At 56.1% G+C, this 25,432-nt stretch overlaps 1 protein-coding gene and 1 long non-coding RNA gene across 2 annotated transcripts; both read right to left on the bottom strand.

The window, feature by feature from the left end:
- Positions 1-2,741: 2,741 nt before the first annotated feature.
- On the bottom strand, positions 2,742-4,934 carry LOC140624695 (uncharacterized). The gene is made up of 2 exons (XR_012024154.1): positions 4,697-4,934; positions 2,742-3,371 (listed from the first exon to the last, which is right to left on the bottom strand). It is a non-coding gene; the product is annotated as an uncharacterized lncRNA (long non-coding RNA).
- Positions 4,935-9,146: 4,212 nt separating this feature from the next.
- On the bottom strand, positions 9,147-25,365 carry BSND (barttin CLCNK type accessory subunit beta). Its single transcript, XM_072820370.1, has 4 exons — positions 20,642-25,365; positions 14,704-14,798; positions 12,495-12,770; positions 9,147-11,688 (listed from the first exon to the last, which is right to left on the bottom strand). The coding sequence occupies exons 1-4, from the start codon at positions 20,816-20,818 to the stop codon at positions 11,274-11,276; spliced, it is 963 nt and encodes a 320-aa protein (XP_072676471.1). The 5' UTR covers positions 20,819-25,365; the 3' UTR covers positions 9,147-11,273.
- Positions 25,366-25,432: the final 67 nt, after the last annotated feature.

Below are 25,432 nucleotides of genomic sequence, written 5' to 3'. Positions count from 1 at the left end.
GATGCTTTCAAGGTTCATAGCACAAGCAAAGAGGAGGGCTTCATACAGTGAGCTCGCATGGTGGGGGTGTGAAAGGTTGGCCGGCAGCCCTGGCCCTTGGTACCAACACCTGCTGTATCACCAATTTGCACCCACAAGACCCCAAATGCCTGCACGCAATCTGTATCAAGTGCCCTGAGGTTCAGGGTGCAAGGAAAGAATCCCCAGCAGCCCCAGGGCCCCAGGCAAGTGGCATAGGGACCAAGAGGAATGTGCTGTTGGCACCTCCCAGCCACTGGCCCTCACCCCCAGGCCAGAATATTTCCATCACCTCCTGGTCAGGGCGTCAATGATGCAGGGAAGGCAGCCACCTGGGCCCGAGCAGCCAAAAGCCCTGAAATCCACGCTGCGGTGACCACCTTGGTCCTCCCCGCCCCCCTCACCAGGCCGTGCATGACAGAGGGCAGATCCCACAGGGAATAGGGGATGGGGTCTGGGTACCCCGTGTCAGGCAGGGAAGATCAAAGGTGGGAAGAGGTGGGGTGGCGTCGACTGGCATCCTGTTTTTTGTTTTGTTTTGTTTTTTTAATTGGGAACGCGGAGGCTCGGGCAGATGGTTTGAGCATCGTCACTGAGGAGGTGAAGGAAGCAGAGAGGAGGAGGAGGCAGGAAGGAAGAGAGAGGGGACAGGCGTCCCTGGGGACATGAGACCGTTCCAGAGTGATCTACCCCATTCTAAAGGGAAAAGGTGGACGTCCAGAGTCCTCGCAGGAGCCCGCACGGGCACAAGCCATCCTGACGGTCCAGTGTCTGCTGCCACCAGCCCGGATAGAAAACCCCTACTGTCCTTAAGAGATCCCTGCCCACCAGTCACCCCAAACCACCCCTCCCCCAGGCGTGTCTGCACCCTGCTCCCCTTCAGGGTGGGTTTCCTTTGCTCCATCTCTGATGGCCCTCCTGCCCACCCTCCCACCCCCAGGAGCTGCAGATGGAATTGGGCCCTGCCGGGGACATAGAAGATTTCTGTGGACAATCATGAGGACGGCCCATGTCCCCACGCAGCAACACCTGTACTTTTGTGTATTTTCCTTTGCCTTCTCTGCTGGCCCTGTCTCCTTCTTTCCTCTGCTTCTTCCCAGGGTCACTTTGGCAGAGATCATCCAGGTCTGTTTCAGGAAGACAGTAATGCCCCTTGGGGTAAACCTGTGTTTATAGCCGAGACGGATGCTGCCTGTCAGCCCACCTGCAGGCCCCACAGGCTACCCCGTCTTCCTAGGGCCTCAGGCCCAGAGCCCAGCGCCGCCCTTCCTACCGCCCACCCAGTCGTCTGCCCTGGCCTGGCTGAGAACCACCTGCTCCGCACACCTGCCAACAGGGAGGGCCTGGGGGCCTAATCTCAGGGTGAGGAGGGACGTGTCCTGTGGGAGCCCAGGGACATGGCTGGGCCAGGAACATAGGGACACGAGGTCTGGCCTCAAAGCCCAGACAGAGAGGTGGGGCCTTCGGGAAAGGGTTGGCTGGGAATGGGGGAGGACGGGAGGGCGAGCATGGTGAGTCCCAGCCCCTTACAGCCACACTGGGGACCTTGCTTGCTCTCTTCTCCTTTCAGAGCCTCAGGGTTTCGTGTTTCCCTGGGGCCATGCTGTCTGCCCCGCCTCCTCATAAGATTGGAATAACACACTGTTCCACATGGGACCTTTATAGGTCAAATTCAGGGCTCTCCATCCGTGCTGGAATCTGTTTTCCAACATGCCCACAGGCGGTCATTGGCTTCCCTCAAATTCTCTGATCAGATGGGAGTGAGCTACTTCCTGGAAGCCCAATATTTTTATTTTATTTTTTTAAATAGAACTAGCATCATTGTTGACTTTCTGGATGTAAAAAAAAAAAAAAAAAAATTTTCCTGATCATTATTTGCACACTCATTGTAAACATTTCATCAAGAATCCCATCACCCAGGGATAATCTCTTTAATTTTTGTCCATTCATGGCTACACATAGATATACATGGGATCATGTTCTATATCTGTTGGGAGTGAATTCAACTGCAAATACAGTGGCTTGAACACATCGGGTTAAATGATCTCACGTAGCGAGGAGACCAGTGGTGGCTGACTTCAGTTCACCAGTTCCTATGTCCAAGATCTCTGATTCTCTTGGCATTTCCCTCATGGTGATAAAGCAGCTGCAGCAGTGCCAGCCACCGCATCTGTACTCAAGACCAGGAAAGCTAGTCACTTCTGCATTTTTATCAGGAAAGCAAAAAAGTTGCTTTTTCACTTGCGGAAGGGACCCCAACAAATTTCTCTTCGGGTCTCATTAGCTAGATTGGCAGTAGAGAAGAGGATCGCCATGACCAGCCTTGGATCAATCATAATTCAGTGCCTGGGAGTGAGGAGGAGATTCTTCCAAACAAAATCAAGAAGGAGGGCAGAGTTAACAGTGTTTGCTGCATTCTACTTTATTATTGCCCCTTTTATTAATTTTATATCATGAACATCTTTCCCCATCAGTAAACATAGACTCAGGGCATGGGGGGGAAGGGGAGACTTTTAAAAAGAAAAAAAAAGGAAGGAGAGTAGTGGTCACCAGGGGCAGGGAGGAGGGGGCGCGGGGAGGTCGCTTCGATGGGCTGGGGAGGATGAGGGTCCCCGTGGGCGGGAGGGGTGGTCGCGCACTGGGTCGGACACTTGAAAAGTGTTAAGGTAGCAAGTTGGATGTCAGGTGTACTTTACCGCCATAAGGACAGACAGACTCAGTCACTGATTTACGGCTATTTATTGAGGGCCCGTCGTGTCCCAAGAACGAAGGCACCGGAGACGCAGTTATAAACCTAACAGCCGTCGCCCTGGCCTTCGGGGGGCTTAGGGTCTGAGGAGGAACCCAGAGTGTCACCGAAAAGATTCGCAGGTATGTGAGGTAGGACGGGAGCCATCCGGGACCAGGCCGAGGTGTGGCATGTGGCGCTGTGATGCCATCAAGGTGACAGGAGACCAGGTTCATCAGGAGGGTCACCGCGTCCGAAGCCGAGGCCATTCCCTTGCGCAGCTGCAGCTGGATGTGGAGCTTCCGTCCCCGCCAGGGCCGTCAGAGCACCCACGGGAAGCACCCTGCTGCAGGTGCAGGTGGCACACTCGACGGGCTCCTCGGCCTAGGGCCCCGCGTGCGGGCCTGCAGAGCCTGGGCACCTCGAGGTGGGGGCCCTCCCGTGCCCGCCGCCGTCCCTCCACCCTCTGCCGCCCGTGGCATCCTCGTCGGGAAACGCGGGCAACGTTGGGAGTAAAATACAGGTTCCAGTTGTTTTCACTTGCTCATTCCTGACGTTGGCCGTGGTTTTTCATCTGTTTCTTTTATAGGGTCACAGATCTTTCCTGAGGGTCAACTCTCTTTTCCTGTGGGATATTTTAGCTCTGTTAAGAATGGTCACCTCTGTCAGTCACGGAGTGACGCTCTTTGTGCGGCTCCGAGGGTTACAGGTCCTCCTTCTGGGGACACCACAGTGAGTCCTTGTCAGTCTAGCCGGCGGGGCCCTCCCACGGGCTGCAGGGCCACATCCATACCACCGCGGTCAGGTCCCCCCTACGTACCCCTGTCCACCTTCCACATTGATCCTAAGTCCCCTCGCACCTGCCCCTGGGTCAGCCCCAGAACACGGTGGGGTGACCCGGGGCTCCCAGCCCTTGTGCAAGCTGGTGTTCCTCCCCCTTCTTCCCTAGTGAATGCTTCAGGACATACCGCGGTTCGTTCGAGTCACCCCTCTGAGAAGCTCTTGCCGATGCCCCAGGCAGGGCCTCCCTCTGCCCAGCAGTGACCACGCTGACTTGTCACAGTTCATTTGGCAATAATCCCATGGGCATGGCACCCCCCGCCCCCCACCAGACCGGCATGGGTCACATGCGTCTCTCTATCCCCAGTGCCCGGAACATGGGGTGACATCAGGCAGGTGTTTGATGAGCGTCTGTAGCCAAAACAACTGAAGGAAGGAAGGAAGGAAGGAAGGAAGGAAGGAAGGAAGGAAGGAAGGAAGGGGGGAGGGAGGGAGGGAGGGAAGGAAGGAGGGAAGGAAGGAAGGAAGGAAGGAAGGAAGGAAGGAAGGAAGGAAGGAAGGAAGGAAGGAAGGAAGGAAGGAAGGAAGGAGTAATGAAGTCTACCCCCACCCTTCTCCACCCCAGGCTGGACGACCAGGCACCCAAAGCCTGCTGCTGCCCACCGACCCACTCTTGTCCGGGTTCAGGTTGGAAGATGTGCAGGTGGCCTGAGAATTTCACCCTGTGAAGATCACCTGTGGGACCTGTTACCTGGCCTGGGCACTTTCTGGGTCTCTCTGGCCCTCACCTGCCCTCCCCCTAAGCGATGTCTGAACTGGGCACTGCCTTGGCCAGGGTTCTGGTGTCCGCACCGAAGACCCAGCCCCTACCACGTCAGGGTGTTCCTCATGGCAAGGCTTGCGGTCAGCATTGAGGAATCTGGGGCACTGGCTCCACCAAGCTTCAGCCCTGACCTGACCTCACCCAGGACTACTACCATAGGCAAAAGAAAAAAACCTTTCACAGGCCAGGTTGGAAACTGAATTCATGCCACAGGCCACATGCCAGCCTTCTTGCCACCAGTATGTTCCTCTCCTTTCTCTTTTGCATCTATTAACCAGCAGATGCTCTAAACGTTTCTTTCTTCATACCACTCCTCTGCTCAAGAACCATCCATGGATCCCACTTACCCATCAGATCAAATCTGAGCCCCACCGTAGGAATTCAAGGAACTCCAGGACCAAGCTCCAGCCTCCCTATCTGACTTCATCCACCAGCCCTTCAGCTGGCCAGTCTCCTCTATATTCTAGAAGTTTCTTCCTCCTTCTCTCCTGTGGGGCTTGGCCTATCCCATGCCCTCTGCCTGAGATACCCTTGTTCCTTCCTTCTCTTGCTTAAATCCTGGCTTGCAACACCCACCTTCTCTGGGTCACCTTCCAACTGTTCCAGGTCTTAATAACCCATTTAAAAACAAAAGATTAAGTCCTTGTGTACTTTAGAATCATCTGGCTTGTTTATTCAAAATTCAGACCATCCCAGACCTCTCCGGAGGTGGCTCAAGGACACCAGGCTTTTGAAACTTCCCAGAAAAGTCTGATGCTGCAAGCCCAGCCTGATCTGTCGACTTGGAGGTGCTGATAATCCAGTGCTTGGATAGCAGCTCCAAGTCCACACTGGCTGTTGGTGTCCACACATCATACACATCCTCCTCGTCTCTGCAAGCAGTGATGATCATGATAACTGCCATCTGCTGAGGGCTCCCCAGGCACCAGACACATGCCGAGCACCCCGTATCCACCATCTCAACTGATCTTCATGATGTGCTGTTACGTGGACATTATTATTATTATTATTATTATTATTTTAAAGCTTTTATTTATTTATTCCTGAGACACGCAGAGAGAGAGACAGAGAGAGAGGGGCAGAGGGAGAAGCAGGCTCCTTGCAGGGAGCCCGATGTGGGACTTGATCCTGGATCCCAGGCCCATGCCCTGCGCCAAAGGCAGGTGCTCAACCGCTGAGCCACCCAGTTGACCCAGGTAGCGATTATTAACTTCATTTTACTGATAAGGAAACTGAGGACCAGAGAGGGTAAGCCTCTCAGCCAGAGTCACAGAGCTTGCCAGGTCTTGAAATCAGGCTGATGATGCCCAAGCCAGCGCTCCTCACCCCTAGGCCAGCGAGCCTTCAGAATGGGCACCTGCATCAGTTCAATTCAGGTAAATTCCTTTCTGTTTTAACACCACTACTGCCACTTGCTTTGGCTAAGTCCTGGGGACGAAACATGGTTAGCCAGAGGCCCCTGTCCTCGAAGGACCTCCTCATCTAGCCGGGGAGCCTGGCACATGCATAGCCAGTCACATAAGGAGTGCTGGGACAAGAGCAGGGTGCCCTGTTTGGGAAGGACGCCGAGGAAAGAGTGGGGTGGGGATGGGTCCCGTCCTGGGAGGGGAGAGAAGGCCAGTTCAGGCCTCAGAGTGGAATTTGAGGCAGCCCTTGAGGGATGGTAGAGAAGGGGATGAGGGGCTTCGGGCAGAGGGAACAGCCTGAGTGCAGGCGGCGTGGCGTGAAGGGTCATGTTCCCAGGCGCTGCTGCGCTGGGGGCGGCGGTGAACAAATTGGCCGTTAAGGGCAGTTGGGGCAGATCACCAAGGGCCTCAAACACCAGGGTGAGGAATCTGGCCTCATGCTGAGGGCAATAGGGAGTCATGGAAGGTGTGGGAGCAGGGGCGTGTCTGCCCTCAGCGCAAGCACAGGGAAGGGCACAGGTAGGTGGGTGCTCAAGGGAAGCCCGATGCCTGACTCAGCCCTTCTCTGGGAGGATGGCCAAATTCCTCAACTTCTCTGAGCCCATTTGCTCATCAGTAAAAGAGGGACAACACACCAACCTTGCAGGTTTTGAGGCTGAAATGAGATCAGGCGAGCAGAGCCTGGCAGGGGCATTATATGTGTGGACCTGGTGGCAGAAGGGAAAGAGCACAGGCTGCGGGGCCTTCCATTTGAATCCTAGCTCAGCCCCCCAAGGACTGCCAGCCTCTCAGGGCCAGGGGGAGAATTCAACTCAGAGCTAATAGACATAGGGCCCCTGACACCCCGCAGATGCTCAGCAGGCCTGGTCTGGCTGGCACCGGCCATCCTGCCCCCCTCCTCGCTCCTGGAACACCAGCAGTCTGGCTCCCCTTCCTCCTGCTCCCGCGGGAGGCTCCTCGTACTACGGGCCTCGGCTCCCTGCCACTTGCTCAACTTACCTGCCCCTCAACACCTGGGCCATAGACGTCTGTGCCCTTTGCAAGGAGCTTTCATGTGCACATTCTTCCTGGGGAACCCACTCCCTACTGCCAGTTTGTAAGCCGGACAGAGGAGGTCTGCTTTGTGCAGAGGAGGAAGGGGAGACCCAGAGAGGAAAGGCAGGACAGGTTGATGCCGTTCAAGCACCTGCTGTGTGTCAGAAGTGTCACATTCATTAACTCTCCTCCAAAACCCCTCCCCCATTGCATGTGTGGACACTGAGGTTCAGAAAGGGGCAGTGACTTGTCCAAAGTCACACAGCAAGGAACTGGCAGAGGCTGAGTGCAGGCCCAGATCTTTCTGACTCCAGAGTCTGGGATTTGGAACAGACGTGTACAGCGTGGGGTTGACAGATCTGTCCCCGGGGCTGTTGTGAGGACCAGTTGGGAAAACAGGCAGGAGGGCAACTGAAACAGTGCGTAAGGACTAGAAATAGAAGTGAAATCTGGTCCGTCTCCACCAAATCACAGAGAGAACAGGGACAGAAGCCTAGGGAGGCTGCAGCGTGCCCAAGGTCAGGGCAAGCCCAAGCTCACCGCCCCCAGGACCTCCTGCCCAGGTAAGGGCAGGGACTATCCCTCCGGGGCCTCCCCCCCCCCCCCCCCAGGAGAGTGGAAACTTCCAAAGTCCCCCTGACCTGCCTGGAGGGTGAGAAGAGCAGGAATGTCTGCCATGGTACACGGCTCTGGAGCCTGGGGCTGAGGCTGGAATCCCAGGGCTTGCCACGGCCTCCAGGCCCGTCCAGCACCGCCCCCCCACCCCACCCCCCACCCTGAGCCCTGGAGCTCGCCCGCCCCTGGGTATGTCAGCGACGAGAGGGGTCAGAGGCCCATGTTCTTAGAGGAGGCTGCAAGTAGTCGAGGCCAAGGGAACAGAGCGCCGTGGGGGGTTGCAGGTGCAACAGGCTGGCAAGGCAGATCAGAGTCTGGGGAGGTCGGAGCGGAAGGAGAGGCCCGCGGCCCCCTCGCTCTTCAAACTTTTAAAAAGCTGCAGCCCCTGGGGCGCCTGGTGGCTTAGCGGTTGAGTGTCTGCCTTCAGCTCAGGTCGTGATCCCGGGGTCCCAGGGGAGTCCCCCGCAGGGAGCCTGCTTCTCCCTCTGTCTGTGTCTCTGCCTCTCTTTCTGTGTCTCTCATGAATAAATAAATAAAATCTTAAAAAAAAAAAAAAGACGCAGACTCTTCCTTTCAAATGAAATCCGCAGCATGTTCTCCTCCCCACTCCCAGGTCACTAGGAAGCCCCAGGGGAGGACCCCCCACCCCCAAGCAGTGAGCCCTGAGGAAGTGCGGCAGCCTGGCAGCCAGGGGCCAGCCTGGCCCTCACAGCTCAGCCTTGTCCTGTTGGACACGAACAATTCCACAGAACATTGGCATGAGGCAGGGCCCCTCCGTGACCATGATGGGCAAAGGCAAATCAAGGCCACCCAGGAACCGTGGCTGAGCTCAGGGGAGCATGAATACCATGCAAGCCTCAACAATGCTCACACCTTCCCCCGGCTGGGCTGTGACTGCTGCCCGTTTGCCAACCTCCTTCTAGATCAGATTGACTAATCATGGAGTTAGCCCTGCTTCCCCACAGTAGCTGGTGTGGAATAGGGCCCTGCTTCCCTGATCCGCCCTCAAAGCCCCTAACTCTCAACAAGCCCTTTCTCAGGCCTCTGAGACATGGTTCCCATGGCTCCGTCCCCCTCACTGCCGTGAAGAACAAACCCAACTATTCACCAGGGCTGAGCTCCCAGCTGCCCTGTCCTGCAGGGCACGGGCACATGGATTCCCAATACCCCCACCACTGACTCTGCAGAAGTCAAAGGCAGGGACCCATCACCTCCTTTTTGCACACGAAGAAAGTGAGGGCCACCGAGGCCACCAGACTTTCCCGAGTTCACAGGGTAGGGGGTTAGGGGGAATGTATAATGTATAATCCAAATGGGATGACTCTGATCGCAAGTGGGTGCACCAACAGTATAAAGTAACTGGGCAGGGGCAGCGGGCAGAAACCGGGACTGTCCAGGGCAGACCAGGCCTACGGGCTCCCTTTCAGGCAGCAGGATGTGGAGCTGGGACTGGCAAAGCCAGAGTCTCGCTGCTCTCTCTGTCTCTCTCTCTGCTGCCCCAAGCCCTCACCCTGCGCCCTGTGCCAACCCCTAGGACGGGGTTAGCCTCCACTGGGGCTCTGGGTGCTCTGGGGCATTTGTGATTCAGGGGTGCAGCTGTCGCACACGGCCTTGCCCCTGTGCTTGGTGGTCCCTTTCCAGAGGGTGCCCCCAGTGCCTGCCCGACAGGATGGCTTATCTACCCTGCCCAGAGGGGGATTAGGTGGTTTCACATAAAAGAATTCACAGGTGAAAGTGACCCTTTTACACACTGAAAACTTTATTTTAGCTGTTTGCCCAGACAACCCTTCTGATGCAGGTCACCTGCTCCCTCCCTCACTTCGTAAGCAGGGCACACTGCCCCTCACTGTGTCCCCAGTCTCGGGGCTACTAGCAAGAGCACATTACAGCAGGGGGATGCATCCACTGGCACCCCTCACCATAAAGGCTCTCCTCCTCGAGGTAGTAATGACCCAGAATGAAAGAGGAGTGTGTTTCCAGGGGTGTGCACTTTTTTTTTTTTTTTTTGATTTTTACTTATTTTTTTTACTGGGCAGGGAGGGTGGACAGTCTTAAGCAGACTCTGCGCTGAGCAGGGAGCCTGACTCGGGCTTGATCTCACAAGCCTGGGACCAGGGCTTGAGCTGAAACCAAGAGTTGGAGGCCCAACCCACAGCGCCATCTAGGCGCCCCAGGGGCAAGCACTTTGGACTCAGCCCTGGGGGCCTCTCCTTCCCTCAGCTGAGATCCCCAACTCCAACCCAGAGGCCAAGCCTAGATGAAGGTCTCCTCCGCCCAGCGGCCCAGGGTGCAAGTTCTGAGCGTGCGGACCTGGCGTGAAGGGGTACCACGGCCCCTCTCTCTGAAGCTGCCGCTGTCCGTGCTGGGGCACGCAGGCACTTTGCAGAGATGAGCCTGTTAAAGGCCTTACACTGTGTGCCTACAGTACAGTGGTATCTCCGGGGGCTGCTCAGGGAGCCTGAGCTATTTGTCCCTGCATTCAATGGACCAGAGATGGTTGTGTGGTTGTCACTCCACCACCTCTGGGCTCTGCTGGCCATTTTTAACTTCTCTGCTCCCACCTTGGCTTGTACTCTGCCTCTGTTCCTAACTCACAAGGCACCAAGCTCAGTAGACTGTAAGCTCTTGGAGGACAAGAATCTTACCAGTTCACGTCCGTCTCCCCCTAAAAATCCTGGCGTTGTGTTTGGCACACAGTGGATGCTCAGTAAATGCCACCCGAATCAAATCGAATCAAGCCAGGAAGCTTCATTTCACCCACCATCCCGAGCCAATGCAGATGTATTCTGCAGGGAAGGGGGTTTCTTTGGGGACTTTCTGCCTGCCTTTGTGACTCATATGGTGTGCCATTTGGAGGTTTGCATACCAGAGATGGGGTGGGGGGGAAGCGGGGAGAGCGAAGGGCCTGGGAATCTAAGACTTAGGGCATGGGTGTCTGCAAAAGGCTCATCTGCAAAAGGCTCTGGTGGGCTTTGTAAACCTTCAGTGGGCATTGATCTGAGCACAGGAGATACTGAGGCGAGTAGAGCAAAGACGCTAGCCTTGAGCAGTTGTCATGCTCCAGCAACAAACGTACAAGGCCCAAAGATGGCATGGAGGAGCCAGAAAGAACGTATTCAGAGAAGCGGTAAGTGGTAACAGTGGAAAAAGCTTTCAGAGGAGGGACATCTGTGCCAGGGTTTGAAGGATGAGTGTGAATTTGCCAGACAAGGAAGCACAGGGCCTACTGGTGGAGGGGACAGCTTAGGATGGTCTTGGGGTGGGGGTGGGGGAGTGGGCTGGGAATTGGAGCAACAGAGGTTGAGGCATGGGATGAAGGGGGAGAAAGCTGGGAAGTCACCAGAGGTGAGTCAGGGAAGGTTTGGATCTGGGGCAATGGAAACCACAGGAGGGAGTGGGCAGGATGAACGTGGTTAGCTCTGAGGGAAGATGGATCACTCCAGCTACCTAGGGGTGGGGCGGGGGGGAGCATGGGGGGTTGGCTACAAGACTCGACAGAACGGGAGCCCTAAGAGGCCCTCACAGAGGATCAGGGCCTCAGGGGTAGCACCAAGGAGGGTCTGTTCAGAATCCAGCTTTGTGGGGAGGCAGAAACAGCTCTTGGGGGCCCCAGCGGCTGCAAATCTCAATGAATCATATTTTACCTGCAAAGCTTCACCAAAGACAATTAATAGTTGAAGAGCAATGGTCCATGGACAGCAAGCATCCCCTCCCGCGCACTTCTTTGAGCATTCAAAATGCCCTCAGGTCCACTTACTCCTATGAACCTCCACATAAGCCCATTTGGCAGACAGGGACATTAAGGCCCTGTGAGGTCACATGGGGATTAGCAGTGGTGTCGGGCTAGAACCCAAGGAATGGTTCCATCTCAGCCCTGGGCGTCGGGCTCAAAGCCCAGTTCCTTGTCCGGGAGGGGGTCACCAGGGCTGTCCGGCAGCCCATAGTACAAGTCTTCCTCTTCCTGCTCTGGCTCCTCTGCTCCTGTGTCTGAAACCTTCTCTTCCTCCTCCTTTGTCCTCTGGGACTGCTGCCGACAGCTGGACAGGGCCGTATCCTGCCGCTGCCCCTCTGGAGGTGCATCTTCTGGTGTGGGAGCGTCAATCAGGGCAAAGTCATGGAAGCGGTCCAGCTGGCACCTGCAGGCCCAGGGCTCCCGAGGCGGGGGATGGGGCCCCTCCCCCTCAGGTGGAGAGGGGTTGGGGCTGCCGCCCTCACTGGAGTCCATGTCTAGATCATCTCGGAAGGAAGCCAACGGTGCAGGGCCCTGGGGACAGGCCTGGAGGCTGCAGGAGCAAAGGCCCAGAGAGCAAGGGTAGCCCTGAGTCAGACTGCCTGGGTCCAAATTCCAGCTACTAGCTGCAATGCCCAGTGTAGGTGAGTTTACCTGTCTGGGCCTCAGTTTCCTCCTCTACAAAATAGGGGGAAATAATCACACTCACTCCTACGGTTGTCCCTGAGGGTTACAGCATATAGCATGTGCAAAGCACCTTGCACAATACCTGGCACATAGTAGGTACTTAAGAACTGGGATTATGTTATTATCCAAACCAGATGCTTCTCCTGCCTCCCTGACCACCCAGGGGTCTCCTGTGGGCCTTCAGCCCCCTCCACACAAGGTACCACCTTCTGTTCCCTCGTCTGCCTCTCCCCAAGTGGCTCCTGTGGGTGGGGCCCTCGAGGTCCGGCAGGGAGTAGGTGCCCCGCAGTGTTGGTGGGATGAGTGAACAAACGGAAGAATGAGAAACCTAGTTCACAGAGCACATCAGCAGCAGAGTCCAGATTTGAACCCACCCAGTTCTCACAACAGCCCTCAGAGGCAGGAGTGATGATAGTGATGATTATTATTCCCACGTGGGGAAACTGAGGCTCAGGAGGATAAGAAACTTGCCAAGGCTACACAGCAGAGGAGCTGGGATTCGAACCCAGGCCTGGCAGGCTAAGCCAGGCTCATGTGTCAGCAATCCCTGCTGCCTCTCAGGGTGTCCCCACCCCCTTGCCCTCGCCACTCCCGAATGTCCCAGCCAGTCCCCAGTGGCCCAGGGCCCCTCCGGCTTCACGCTGGAGCTGGTACAGCACTCTGTGTACTCACCCAGGCCTGCTCGGAGTGGGCTGGCTTCCGCCCTCATCCTCATCCGAGCCCCTGTGGATGACCACGGTGGCCTCCATCCAGGCCTGAGCATCACGAGGGCCACCTTCTCCTCCATCACTGGCTCCCGGCTGCGGCTGCGGCTGTCCTGGCCCCGACGCCAGCAGGGGGCGAGGGTCCTCATGGTAGCCCATGACCTTCATCTGGATGTGGCTGAAGTCGGGCAGGCTCTGGTCGTAGGCAGCTTCCTCCCACAGCCTGACGTATGGGGGCTCGGGGCTGGGTGGGGCGCGGCAGGGAGCAGAGAAAGAACAGGCCGGTGGGCAAGTCCACTCAGCAGACCTCACAAGAGGACACCTGGGTGTCGTCTCCCCGCCCTCCTGCTCTGGGCATCGGTCTCCCCTGATCTCAAGCCCTTGGGGGATGTAACTGTACCCAGTTCATGGACAGGGAGACTGAGGCCCAGCAAGGAGTGGCTGAGCTCGGGCTCTTAGACCAGTGCTCCTCCCACTCCGCAGCTCCCGAGATAATCCCAAGAGAGCACCCGCAGAACGTGGGCAGGTTCTCATGGACGCAGAGTGTGCTGCGTTTCAGACGGTGAGCCAAGGCCTGTGCTCACCACTGCATTTGTTCTGCACACCCCTGTGAAGCAGAGTGATCGTCCCGTGCTGTTTTGGGGGAGGACACAGCAGCAGCGACAGCCCAAATATTGAGTGCTCCTTGCCTGACAGGTTGTCAGGTAGCTCACGTAATCCCTGTCCCACCCGGGGAACCGGGGAGCGTGGAGACTTCGGCGGGCTTGCCCACAGTGCCTCCCACACCAGGTGACACTGCTGGGGCTCCAGCCATCATCCCCTTCTTTATGCTTTCCACAGCCCCTCCGCAAAGTGAGGTGCGGGGACTAGATCCCCTGCCCAAGATCACACAGGAGGAGCCCAGAACTCAGCTCTGTGCAGTGGCTCTTCCTGTGTGACCAGTCCTAGGCCCACCCAGGGTCTAGCCACCTCGTTCCCCTGCGGAGGTCACTCTGTTGTGCCAGGAAGAGAAAGTATCATCACTGCCTCCTTCCCCAAGTGAAGGAGAGTGTTCCAGAACCCTGGCCATAGACCTTGGACCTGCAGCCCCATCTTTAAGCACAGAGTCACAGCCTCCAGGGGTGGGGAGGGCGGCTGGTCCCACCCCCTCTCCAGGGCTGGAGTACTTGCTGCCGTGTGCTGGGGAGCCACGCAGGTCTGGTCTGGTCCATCACTGACTCCCTATGAGGTTTGAAGCCTGTGTGATTATACTTCTTTTGTTTTTTGTTTGTTTGTTTGTTTGCTTGCTTGCTTTGGCGGGGGCGGGGGGGTTGAGAGGGAGAAAGAGAGATGGGGAGGAGGAGACGGAGAGGGAGAGAGAGACTCCCAAGAAGGCTCCATGCCCAGAGCAGAGCTGGACTCGGGGTTTGATCTCATGATCCTGAGATCATGACCTGAGCTGAAATCAAGAGTCGGACACTTAACCGGCTGCACCACCCGAGTGTCCCTGTAATTATACTTCTTGAACCTCAGTTTCCTCCTCGGTATAAAGGGCCCGACACCCCCACTTCACACGGTTCCCGTGAGGACTAAAGGAAGTGATGGGAGCAAACTGGCTGATTTGATCTCTGGTTGACAGGTAGCACGTCTCACTAGTGATGACACCCTTGGAGACGGCCCAGCATGCACCACGATCTGGTCTTGGTGCTGTTTTTATATAGGGCTGTCCCTCAGCCCTCCCTGAAGCCCTAGGGGAAAGGTACGATTACTACCTGTATTTTACAACTGGGACAAAGACAGGTCACCTTCTCCCAATCCCACAGCCTATAGGTGTGCCCCAGGACTGTGCTTGGCCATCAACACGCCCCTTGTTTGCCATACAGAGTCGCAGTCACAGCTGTTTTTGTTCTGGTATGCCACCAATTCCCTCTAAAACGGGACAAAATCCTTGAGCCTCGGTTCCCTCAGCTGTAAAACAGGAAGAATAATGCCTACCTTGTAGAATCAAGAGTTCAAAACAATCCCTGGTTTCTAACGGCACGCTCTCAGGACGTGGGGAGGGAAAGCAGGAGCCTGCAGCAAGCGGAAGAGGCACCAACCAGCCCTCTCACCCCCCTCCATCACTGTCCTCTGTAAGAGGATACAGGCCTGAGGGGCTCCCCCCACAGCCCCCCTGCCGCGGAGGGCCTGGCACCTACCTCTTCATCTCCGCAGCGAGCCCATTCTCCAGGAGTCCCAGTGCCTTTGGGGACAGGATGCCTTGGAAGTCCGAGTCAGCGGGTATGAAGGTGATCTGCAGGGCAAAGGAAAGAAGGCTTCTCTGTGGCTCCCACACCCATCCTGGCCAGGAGGGCTCCCTGCGGGACAGCAGAGGGCCCTGCTCGGGGCCCAGCTGCAGCGAGTGATTGGATCTCTGGGCTCTTGCTCCCACCTGGCTCTTCATTCACCCAGAAGACATTTATTGAGCACCAGCTGTGTGCCAGGCAGTCTTCCAGGCACGAGGGGGCAGCAATGAGCAAACGAGAGCCCTGGAGGAAGTGGTATCTTGTTATTTCCCAGGGTCCAAGTCCAGGGCCCCGAATGCACCTGGCACAGAGTAGGTGCTTCATCCTTATCTGATGAGTGAGTGGGAAGCGAATCGTTGCCACGTATTTCTTGGCACAGAGACTGTGGTGGGGGCCAGAGAAGTGAGTGACTGAAGTTGCACCCATCAGTCCCTGTAGTGGAACTCTCAGGGATCAAGAGGTCTCTGCAAGTGCAGCACATGGGGTGGGCACTGGGTGGCAGAGGGGAGGCAGGTCATAAAGGAGGCGGTGGGATGAGACAGAAGGAGCCCTGCTTTTGGGGTCCGGGAGACTGGGGAAGATTCCTTTCTTGGGCAGGTCATCACTCCTCTCAGAGCCTCTATGGGCTAGCCTCAAAGAGATCTTTGCAGCATTTGTTCACAACAGGCAAAAAGTGGAAAGAACCCAAGTGTCCAACAACAGACGAACAGATAAACAAAACGTGGTACATACGTACAATGGATCATTACCCGGCCTTAGAAAGGAGTGAAGCTCTGACATCTGCTACAACACGAATGAGCCTTGAAGAAATAAGCCAAGAACAAAAGGACAGATTCTGCAGGAGTCCACTTACATGAGGTACCCACACTAGTCAAATCCATGCAGAGAGCAGAACGGTGGCTGACACAAGACCGGAGGGAAGGGGGTGGGGAGGTATCGTTTGATGGCCATAAAGTTTCAGTTTGGCAAGAGGAAAAAATTTTTGGAGACTGGTTGCACAATAATGTGCATTTAATTAATACTCCTGAACTGCAGGGGCACCCTGCTGGCTCAGCTGCTGGAGGATGTGACTCTTGATCTGGGGGTTGTGGGTTTGAGCCCCACATTGGGTGTAGAGATTACTATAAAATAAAATATATATATTTTTAAAAAAACACTACTGAACTGTACACTTAAAATGGTTAAGACAGTAAATTTTATGGGCATATTTTACCATAATTTTTTAGATGGGGCTAACGATACCTGTCTCCTGGGGTTGCTGTGAGGATCCCATGAGATATCGTATGAGGAAGCCTCCAGCAGAATTCTGGGCACAGAGTAGCTGCTCAGTAAACCATAGTTCAATGCTTCTGAAGATGAAGTTATCTGACCTCTCTGACTCTTGCTCTCAACTGAAAATTTGTTCAACAAATATTTGACAAGAGCGCACTGTGTTACACCAGGGTCATAAATAGCAGCCCCTTGTATCTCTTCTACAGAACATGATGAGCCAAAGACACTTGTCTGCACCAGAAAGTCTCCATCCTGCTGGGGAGAAGGGAATGATGGATGGAGGGAATCTTAGAACTCCTATGAGGAGTAAGCTTCCCTGAAATGCCTAGAAATAAGGCAGAGGTCTTGGTATCTTCCATACCCACCAAGCATGCTCTGCCCTTGCCAGCTGGCTCTGTACTTCTTAGAAGCTGCCCCTTTGTCTGCCTCATTACCTCATGGCCCAGTCACCACCGCCTCCTCTTCCTCCTCCTCACCACCACCACCATCATCATCATTATCATTATCACTATGCCCACAACCACCACCACCACCATCACCACCACCCCATCACCATTATCACCATTACTACAACCATCATCATCATCACCACCACTACTACCGTCATCATCTCCATCAACATTATCACCATGTCATTCCCATCACTATCACCATCATCGCCACCACCACCATCATCATATCATCACCACCACTACCACTACCATCACCTCCATCAACATCATCATCATATCATCATCACCATCACCACCACCAACACCATTGCCATTAACACCATTACAACAACCATCACCATCATCACCACCACTACCACCATATCATCTCCACCAACATCATCACATCATTACCATCACTGTCACCATCATCACCTCCATCAACATTATCATCATATCATCATCACCACCACCACCATCTCTATCATCACCACTATCATCATGGCTATTACCATCGTCCTCATCACAAGAGAGCATCACTATTATCACCACAGTGAAAAGCCTGAGGGAGAAGGAAAGGCTGGAGCATGTTGGAACACAAGTCCTTTTAAAGAGAGGGGGACAGATAGAGTTGAAACTGGTGAGGCGGCACCAGACTTGAAGACCCCAGAACATCAGACTAAGAGGTTCAGTCTTTATCCAGAAGCATGGGAGCCCTGGAGGAGTGCTCAGCAGGAAAGTACACAGGCAGATTCATGTTTAGGCAGAGCACTGAGCTGACCCGAAAGGGAGGGAGCAGAGGGAGCAGAGGGAGCGAGGGTTACCCATGGAGAAGAGGATCCATCAACCGCCAATCAGGGGCCTGGCTCTGGACTCCAGTGGAGTAGGTGGGAGAGGGGACTGGGGGAACTGTGGGCAGAAACAGAAGCCAGACAGGGAGAGGCCCTGCTTCCTTCCCTTCTCCCAGCAACCCCGCCCTGTCCCAGCCAATGGGCATAACATCACTCACAGTCTCATATCTCAGATTTGCCTCAATTTCTCCTTCTATAAATCCTGAGGTCCAGCTCACCCCCTTGCCCGACCAAGTCTACTGCAGAAGTTCAAAGAGATAAGCTCAGTAGAAGAGCCAGGGCCACATCTAGCCATGGCAGGCATTGCACGTGTGATGAATGAGAAATGTCTTCTCAGTTTCTACGGTCTTGGGTTCAAATGCTGCCTGAGTCCAGGGGCCCATCATCTCTCACCCGGCCCAGTGAAGGAGCCTCCGCCACTGGCCTGGTTGCCCCCAATCCTTCCTCCTCTCTGATGTCAGCCTGACAACTTTCCTGAACTGCAAAGCTGATTGTGTCCATCTTTGGTCTCATCAACTAAAGGGTAAGGTCCAAATTCCTTAGCATGGCACCCCAGGCCCTGTGGAGCTGGGCCCACTGTGTCTCTACCTTCCCTCCAACCTCCACCTGCAGCAGCACGCTGACCTACTCTTGTTGCTCCCTTCACTTGTGCCTTTGATCGTGCTGTTCCTTCTTCCTGGAAAATCTTTCCCCATCTTCTCTGCCTGGTGAACTTCTACGTAATCTACAAAAGCCCTCATCTTGTGAAGATGGAAGCCCACTCCCTCCCCATCAGGCAGAAAATTGTCTCCCCGACAAGATCCTAGCCCCTCAAAGACAGAGGCAGCTTAGTTCATGCTACTCTTATATCCTAATGGGCTGATTCCGTTCCCTTATACTTATATTTCTTTCAATCCAGAAAATTCCCATTTGTGAGACACTGAGAGACAGGGGAGGACAGCGCTAGCATTTGCTGAGAGCTCCAGGGGGCCAGGCATGAGCGAGCAGAGCAGACATGAGGGATGGGATCCCCACCCCCCACCCCAACCACTCCTCCCTGGTCCATAACACACTTTCTTCCTTTCCTTGGTGCGCTGGCTCCAAAGCCTCCGTCTCTGAAACACACGCCACACGTACCTGCACCAGCGCTCGCACCCCTGCACACACACACACCGACACCCGCCCAATGCCACAAACACCAGTCCTAAGGACAGAGTGTAATCTGGTCCCCCCATACCAGACCCTACTGGTCCCCACATGGGGCCGTGCAAGGCTCCAGGACATGGGGGGTGGCCTCTGCCAAGGTCACAGAAGAGGGGCAGTGGGGGACACGAAAGCGTTCACTGTCTCCACCCTGCCCTGCTGCCTCCACAGCACCTGAACACGTGAATCTATCAACAGTTACTCATTAATGCCCAGTAAGATTCCCTCTCCCCTCTCTCCCTCCCCCGCCACTGCCACCCGGTCCCTCTGCCCACCCCCACCCCCCAGAGCCACCTCTGGCAAAGGGGGAGAGGCAGGAAGGACCTTGCCCTCCACACCCCTGCGGTCCCCTGGCCAGGCCCCACCATCCAGCCTCCTCACTGGGAGGATGACAACAGAGGTGGGGTGACGTGGGTGGCTTGGGCCCCAGGGACCTCTTCCCCCGGTGACCTGTACTCAGGGCATTGCACAGACAGAGGCTAGTTGACTGTAAACTGCTGGGTAAATGGCTACAAACCAGTCCAGACCGCCCAGGCACCAAACACACTGACAGCAGGGGCTGGTGCACAGAGGGGGTGGGGGTGCTGAGGGAGAGCCAGGCCCAGGGCCTGCCCCCCTAGCTCCCTGCCTACTCCCCTGAACACCCCCAGCACAGCTACCCAGGTGGGAGAGAGGAGGGGGCTGCAGGCCGTGGGGGCTGCCCTACATGGCAGGACCTGCAGGGCCCTCAGATGCACTCCCTCTCACCCCTCCTTCCTGACACACACTTTGTACGAATGAAGAAACAGGCTCAGAGAAGGAAGGGGCTTGACCAAAGTCTCCCAGGCTGTTAGAGACAGAGCCCAAGTTATGATCCATGGCTCCAGGGCACCTGGGTGGCTCAGTGGTTGAGCACCTGCCTTTGGCTCAGGTCGTGATCCCAGGGTCCTAGGATCAAGCCCCGCACTGGGTTCCCCGCAGGGAGCCTGCTTCTCCCTCTGCCTATGTCTCTGCCTCTGTCTGTGTCTCTCATGAATAAATGCATAAAATCTTAAAAAGAAGAACGAAAGAAAGAAAGAAAGAAAGAAAGAAAGAAAGAAAGAAAGAAAGAAAGAAAGAAAGAAGAAAGAAAACAAAGAAAAAAGAAAGAATCCATAGCTTCTCTCTTCATCTCCCTGGGTCCGTTGGACAGCTGTGTGACCTTGGAAAAGTCTCCCATCCTCTCTGGGCCCTGAAAAATTACAATTCCTGACATGATCCATCATTGTTGGGAGGATCAGTAACAAGGAGATTGGAAGCCCTTCTAAATATCACACCCCACCATTCATAAAACATTCCTACATCCCATCTCTTCTCTGTTCCTCATAATAACTCTGGGAGGCTGGGGGAAATAGGAGCTTGGGCCCACTTTACAGATGAATGAAACCAAGGTTCAAAAAGACGAAGGTCACACAGAGGGTTTGAGACTTAGAGCTGGAACTAGAACACAGGATCCCAAACCAGTGCTCTTCTTACCACTGAGTCATTCACAAGGATAGGAGCACATTCAATGGAAGAAAAAGGCACTGCCCACCCCCGTACCCCCCCAACGCAGGCATGGTTCCAGCTGACCCACCCCGGAACTCTTGGCAGTGCGGGGACACAGGGGCCACCCTCCGAGGGGGAAGGCTTGCCCTTTAAGTCACATGCAGCTGAGCCACGACCTCAACTCTGACACTTAGGAACTGTGGGAGCCTGGTGCTTCTCCACTCTACAATGAACTACAGATGGTGCCAGAAAGCTCTGGGTGAGGATGAGCTACACCATGAAGCAGGAGGGTCTCCGCTGTGGTTTCAAGCACGTGATCGTAGGGTGGGTTTCACTGTCTCCCTCGTGGTTTGGGGCTCTAGATCCAGGGGCCTTCTGACCAGTCCTTATGATGAAGGATGGAGGGAGGGAGGGAAGGAGGGATGGACGGAGGGATGATGGAAGGAGGAAGGGCTGGAAGGAAGGAGGGATGGGTGCTCGGGAAGGAAAAAGGGTAGAACAGGGGAGGACGACAAGACAGTGAAAGACGGAGGACGACACCCAGAACCCAGGCACAGCCCCATCCCTCCGGGCCCGGGCCGCGGCCCACCCGAGGCCACGGCCGCCTACCTTGGGGTAGCACTGGCACATGCTCCAGACGACGCCCCCGATCACCATGACGCAGCCCATGGCGTAGAAGGTGCCGTAGACCTGGGGCCGGTCGTGGCTCATGAGGAACGTGCCGAGGGCCAGCAGGAAGAGCCCCAGCACGATGAAGCCGATGCGGAAGGTCTTCTCGTCAGCCATGGCTGCCCGGCCAGGCCCCGGCTGGGGTGACACGGGCTGGCGCAGAGGAGGGGACGCTCGGGGATGGCTGCGGCGGGGCGGCGGCTCCGGGCCGGCTGCAGGGGGCGGACCACGCACCGGGCCAGGAGCTACGCTTCGATGGCCCCGGGCCACCCGCCCACCTTCGCTCCCTCTCACCTTCCCTGGGGCGGCCAGAGCCTGTGTGCGTGCGTGTGCGTGTGTGTGTGTGTGTGTGTGTGTGTGTGTGTGTGAACCTGAAGGAGGGGAAACATGAGGGAGGGAGAGGGGGAGGATTCAGGGCTGGGCCCCGGCCAGGGCTTTGACATCACCTCATTTGCCTGCGTGGGGCTGCGCTGGGCTGGGCAGGTGGCCCCACGCCGGCTGGGCCGGCCGGGAAGCAGGACGCCACAGCACAGCCCGAAGAGCCTAGAATGCCGCGGGAAGATTCCGGGAGCCCCCGGGGCCGGCGAAGCTTTAGGCTCCTGAAGAACCCTGGACTCTTCAAGGTCATGGGGTTCAGGAATAATAGCTCATTTTACCGGACGGCGGGGCTGCACGCCTGACGCTGCTCCAAACGTGTTACCGCTGTTAACTCAATTAAGGGAACCCCGCGAGGCAACTACTACTATGTCCACTTCACGAGTGAGGACAGAGGGGGTACATCACCCAAGGTCACACAGCTAGAAATAGCAGAGCAGCTGGAATTTGAACCCCGACGCTGTGCACCCGGCCACCATGTGATACTGCCTCACTGTACGTGACGGTCAGAGTGTGGGCTCTGGGGGCCAGGGCGTGGGTTCTGGTTCCTCTGCCCAGGGACAGTGAACTCATGATTACATGACCCCTCTGTGCCTCAGTTTCCCTCCCCTGTACAACGGGGTGAGAACCGCACCTCCCAGGACCAGCGCGGTCTCCAGGCCTGGCCTCCCTGGGATCCTCTTTCCTTTCTCATACCCTGCGCTCCCCCAGACCTGCTCCAGTGAGCTGCCCCCCTAGAAACGCTGTGTGCGTTAGTGCCCCTGGAGGGTGTGAGTGACTGACAGCAAGTCCCTGGGCTCCTCACCCGGGAAGACGCCTTCACCCTCAGATTGGCATTCTGATGTTGGAGTTTCAGTCCTGGGGACGGGCTGATGGGAAAAATCAGATCCCTTTCTGAGATATTATAGGAAAAGGAAAGCCATGGGGATCTCTAAAAGAAGATACTTTTATAGGTTTTATAGGGTTAAGTCACCACGGGGAGATACAAGGCCAAGTCAACTGGCGTCCTGACTGATAGGTTTGGGGAGGCTTCTGTGTGTGGCCACGGCCTTCTCCCTCCTTCCCAGCACCGGCTGTGCTGGTTCTGGGCACCACACCTGTGCTCACACCCTCTGCCTGGTGTTCCTGACCATAAACATTTATTCCAGCAGCAGCGGTTTCTCCTTCACCAGCTCTCCCATCCAGGTGGGCCACACTCCAAGTTGGTGGGGTCAGGGTGTGGAGGAGAGGGTGGAGGGAGTGATCCCCGTAATAGCTCAGGAGACCCTCACAGCGAGAGGTGGCTAAGGGCTCACATCCAGGTTTGGTTCCCCAGGTGAACTGGGCTGGAGACTCGTCACCTGTGCGTGGAGGGTGGTATCAGGTCGCCTCCTAGGTGACCACGCGGGGAAGTGACCTAAGGAAGGAACACCTGATGGGGTCTGGTTATCAACATGGCTGGACCGTCCAGGGCGTCAGGGTCATCATCACCTGGAAGAGGGCTCGGGGGATGCAAGCGCCAGGCGGCCCGCCCAGGAAGGGAGGCGAGGCCGGGAGGGGTCCAGGCGGGGCGGGCCTGTGGGAGCCCCGCGCGTCCCCTGGTGGCCGCCGTGGCACGCGCTCTGCCGCCGCTCACCCCGCGGTTCTAGCAGGCGACTCCGCCCCTCTGCCCGGGTCATCGTGCCCATTTCACAGGCGAGGAAACTGAGCCTGGGGAGTGGCAGGGACTGGCTAATACCCTCCCAAACTGAGTCGGCGGCTAAACGGGGACCTGTGCAGCCCCAACGCCAGTGTGGATGATGGATCTGGCCCTTCGCCCTTCCAGAGCGGCCTCCCAGTCACCCAAGCATTTTCCCCTGCTCCCCACCTTTTATTTCCTCTCCACGACCCAACCTTCATTCCCCTTTTTCTCCCCTCTTAAAAAAAAAAGGAGTGACAACGAGTAAGAATAAGAAACTCTGGGACAAGCAGGTGCTGGGTGGACCAGGTCTGGTGTCATCTCTTCCCTAGAGCCCAGGCCTTTGCCTTCCAGCCAAGGGGGTGGGGGTCGGGGTGGGGGAGTAGGGGGGTGACGGTGGGAGGAGCGGGTCAGGGCTCTTGTCTCTCAGATTGGTACAGGATCCTCGAAAGATCCTCAGAGGCAGGGAGAGGAAAGATCGCACCCATCAGACAGATGCAGAAGTTGAGGCTGATGGAGGCAAGGTGAGCTACCCAAGGTCGCAAAACCTGTAAATAGCAGAGCCCAGAATTCAAGCCAGGTCCCCAGCCAGGCTCTTGCTGAGCACCAACTGCATGCAGGGCCACCTGAAGGGTGAGGCACTCTGATAAATATGGGGTTTCAAAGTGTGTTGGCACTTGGTGCTACTTTCCGAGGCACAGTAAGGTAAAGGCTCTGAGACGTGGGTGAGGTCCGGCACGTGCACAAAGCGGAAAGAGGGATAGACTGGAGGTGGGGGAGTGGGTAAGGAGGTGAGAGGAACGAAGGGATAGGTTCATAGAAGGGATCTTGAAAGATTGTTTGGAGCTCTGTCAGGGCAAGGAAAGCAGTTCAGAGAGCGACAGCAAGTGCAAAGGCCCAGGAGTGAGTAAGCACTGACTCGTGGCTGGAGCTAAAACTCTAAATGCCACGCACACCCTCGCCCCTACACTGCCCTGCCCTCAGACCTGGCCCTCCTGTGTGAACTCCATCCTTCCGGCGTAGTTCAGGCCATCACCTGGGATCCCAGCCAGCATCCTTACTGCCTCTTCACACCCTCTACCTCTAAGATGTAAGAATCCAGTCACTTCTCACCCCCAACTACTGCCCATCCCTCTGGTCCCAGCCCCATCCTCTCTTTATCCCTGACGGTCTCCGCTTCGACCCCTGCCCCCTGAAGTCTCTTTTCAACCCAAATGCTAGGTGAGACTATGTCACTGCTCTGCTCAGGACCCTGGAAGGACACCCTGTTTTATCAGAGTGAAAGCCAGGGGCCTCAAAACAGCCTACCAGGCCCTAGGTAATTTGCCCTTGCCGCCCACCCCAGCTCCCCTCTCATCCTACTCCAGCCCTCTGGCTCCGGGCTCTTCTCAGAACACAAGGCACCCCGCGGCCTTTGCACCTGCTGTTCCTTCTGCTTGGGAGACTCTTCCTTCAGATATTTGCCTGCCCCCCCCCCCTTTAGGCTGTTGTTGTGGAATGTTCTCTTCAGGCTGAGGAGTCCCTGCTGTGACTCCTAGAACAGCAGCACACCCTCCCCACCAGTGTTCACTGCCCTTTCCCGAGTGACTTTTCTCCGTAGTGTGTGTCCCCACCTATTGTGCTACATACATTAATTATCTATCTCGTCCCTTGTCTGTCTGCTACTGCTGCAGGCTGTGGACTTTGTTTTGTTCATGGTGGTAAGCCCAGGGGCTAGGATGAGTACGCTCCTGATTGATGTTGGGGAGGGGACGGGTGGATAGAACTTCCAGAAGAGAGGGAGGCCAGAGAGGGAAGCACAGGCAGGCTTGCAAGAAACCACTGGCTCTGACTTCATTCTCTGTGATTTTACGTCTCTGAGGCTCGGTTTCCTGGTCTGTTAAGTGGGAACACCACCTGTAGCAGAGCAGCCACGACGATGTGAAACAGTGGCAGAGGCCTGCCCCTCGCCCCAGCATACAGGAGACCCTCAAGGAATGCCACCCTTATGCAGCTGACTGAGCCCCAGGACTTTGAATCCCTGCTTGCTGTGTGACCGGGGGAGGGTTACTTAACCTCTCTGAGCTGCCTTTCTCATCTGTGAATGGGGTGAGGTGGAAATGCAGGATGCAGAACGTAACCGGGCAGAGAACAGACATCTGTGCCACATCAGGAAAGTAAGGCAAGGTAACGAGCTCCCTGTCACAGGGGGTATGGGAGCAGAGGCCCAATCTACACTAGGTGGAAAGGGGTTACTAACAAAATCTGGCAATCCCTGAGCACGAACAGACACCTGCCATTGGGCTAAGATGTGCATTGAGGATTTGAGGCATTAGTACTGTGCCTACAGGGTCACGGTGAGCTCACAAAGCCAGCTGCTCTCTCCTCGTGTGTCCCTCACAACCCAGCTCCTCGGCCGGGGCTGCAGCCTGTCACTCCTGATTCCCATCCTATACCCGAGGAAGCCGCGGCAGAGAGGCAAAGCCACTTGCTCAAGGTCACTCGGCTGATAGTCGTGGAACCCATGTCCAGGTGATCTGAATTCAGAGCCCACATTCCTCTGATCATAGACTCAGGGAGTGACCTCGGGCCAGTCCTGCCCCACCCCCGTCATCTCATCTGTACGACAGTCTCCGGGGCTGACAACCGGCACAATGGGCAGCTGTCTGAGTGCCCTGTCCTGGACACCCCGGCTCACCTCAGGACTGCAGCCCCACCAG

The sequence above is a fragment of the Canis lupus genome, chromosome 3, assembly GCF_048164855.1.
Source record: "Canis lupus baileyi chromosome 3, mCanLup2.hap1, whole genome shotgun sequence".
In the NCBI taxonomy this organism is placed as follows: domain Eukaryota; kingdom Metazoa; phylum Chordata; class Mammalia; order Carnivora; family Canidae; genus Canis; species Canis lupus.
The sequence above is the reverse complement of the archived record's forward strand: the minus strand, read 5'-3'. Positions and strand labels throughout refer to the sequence as shown.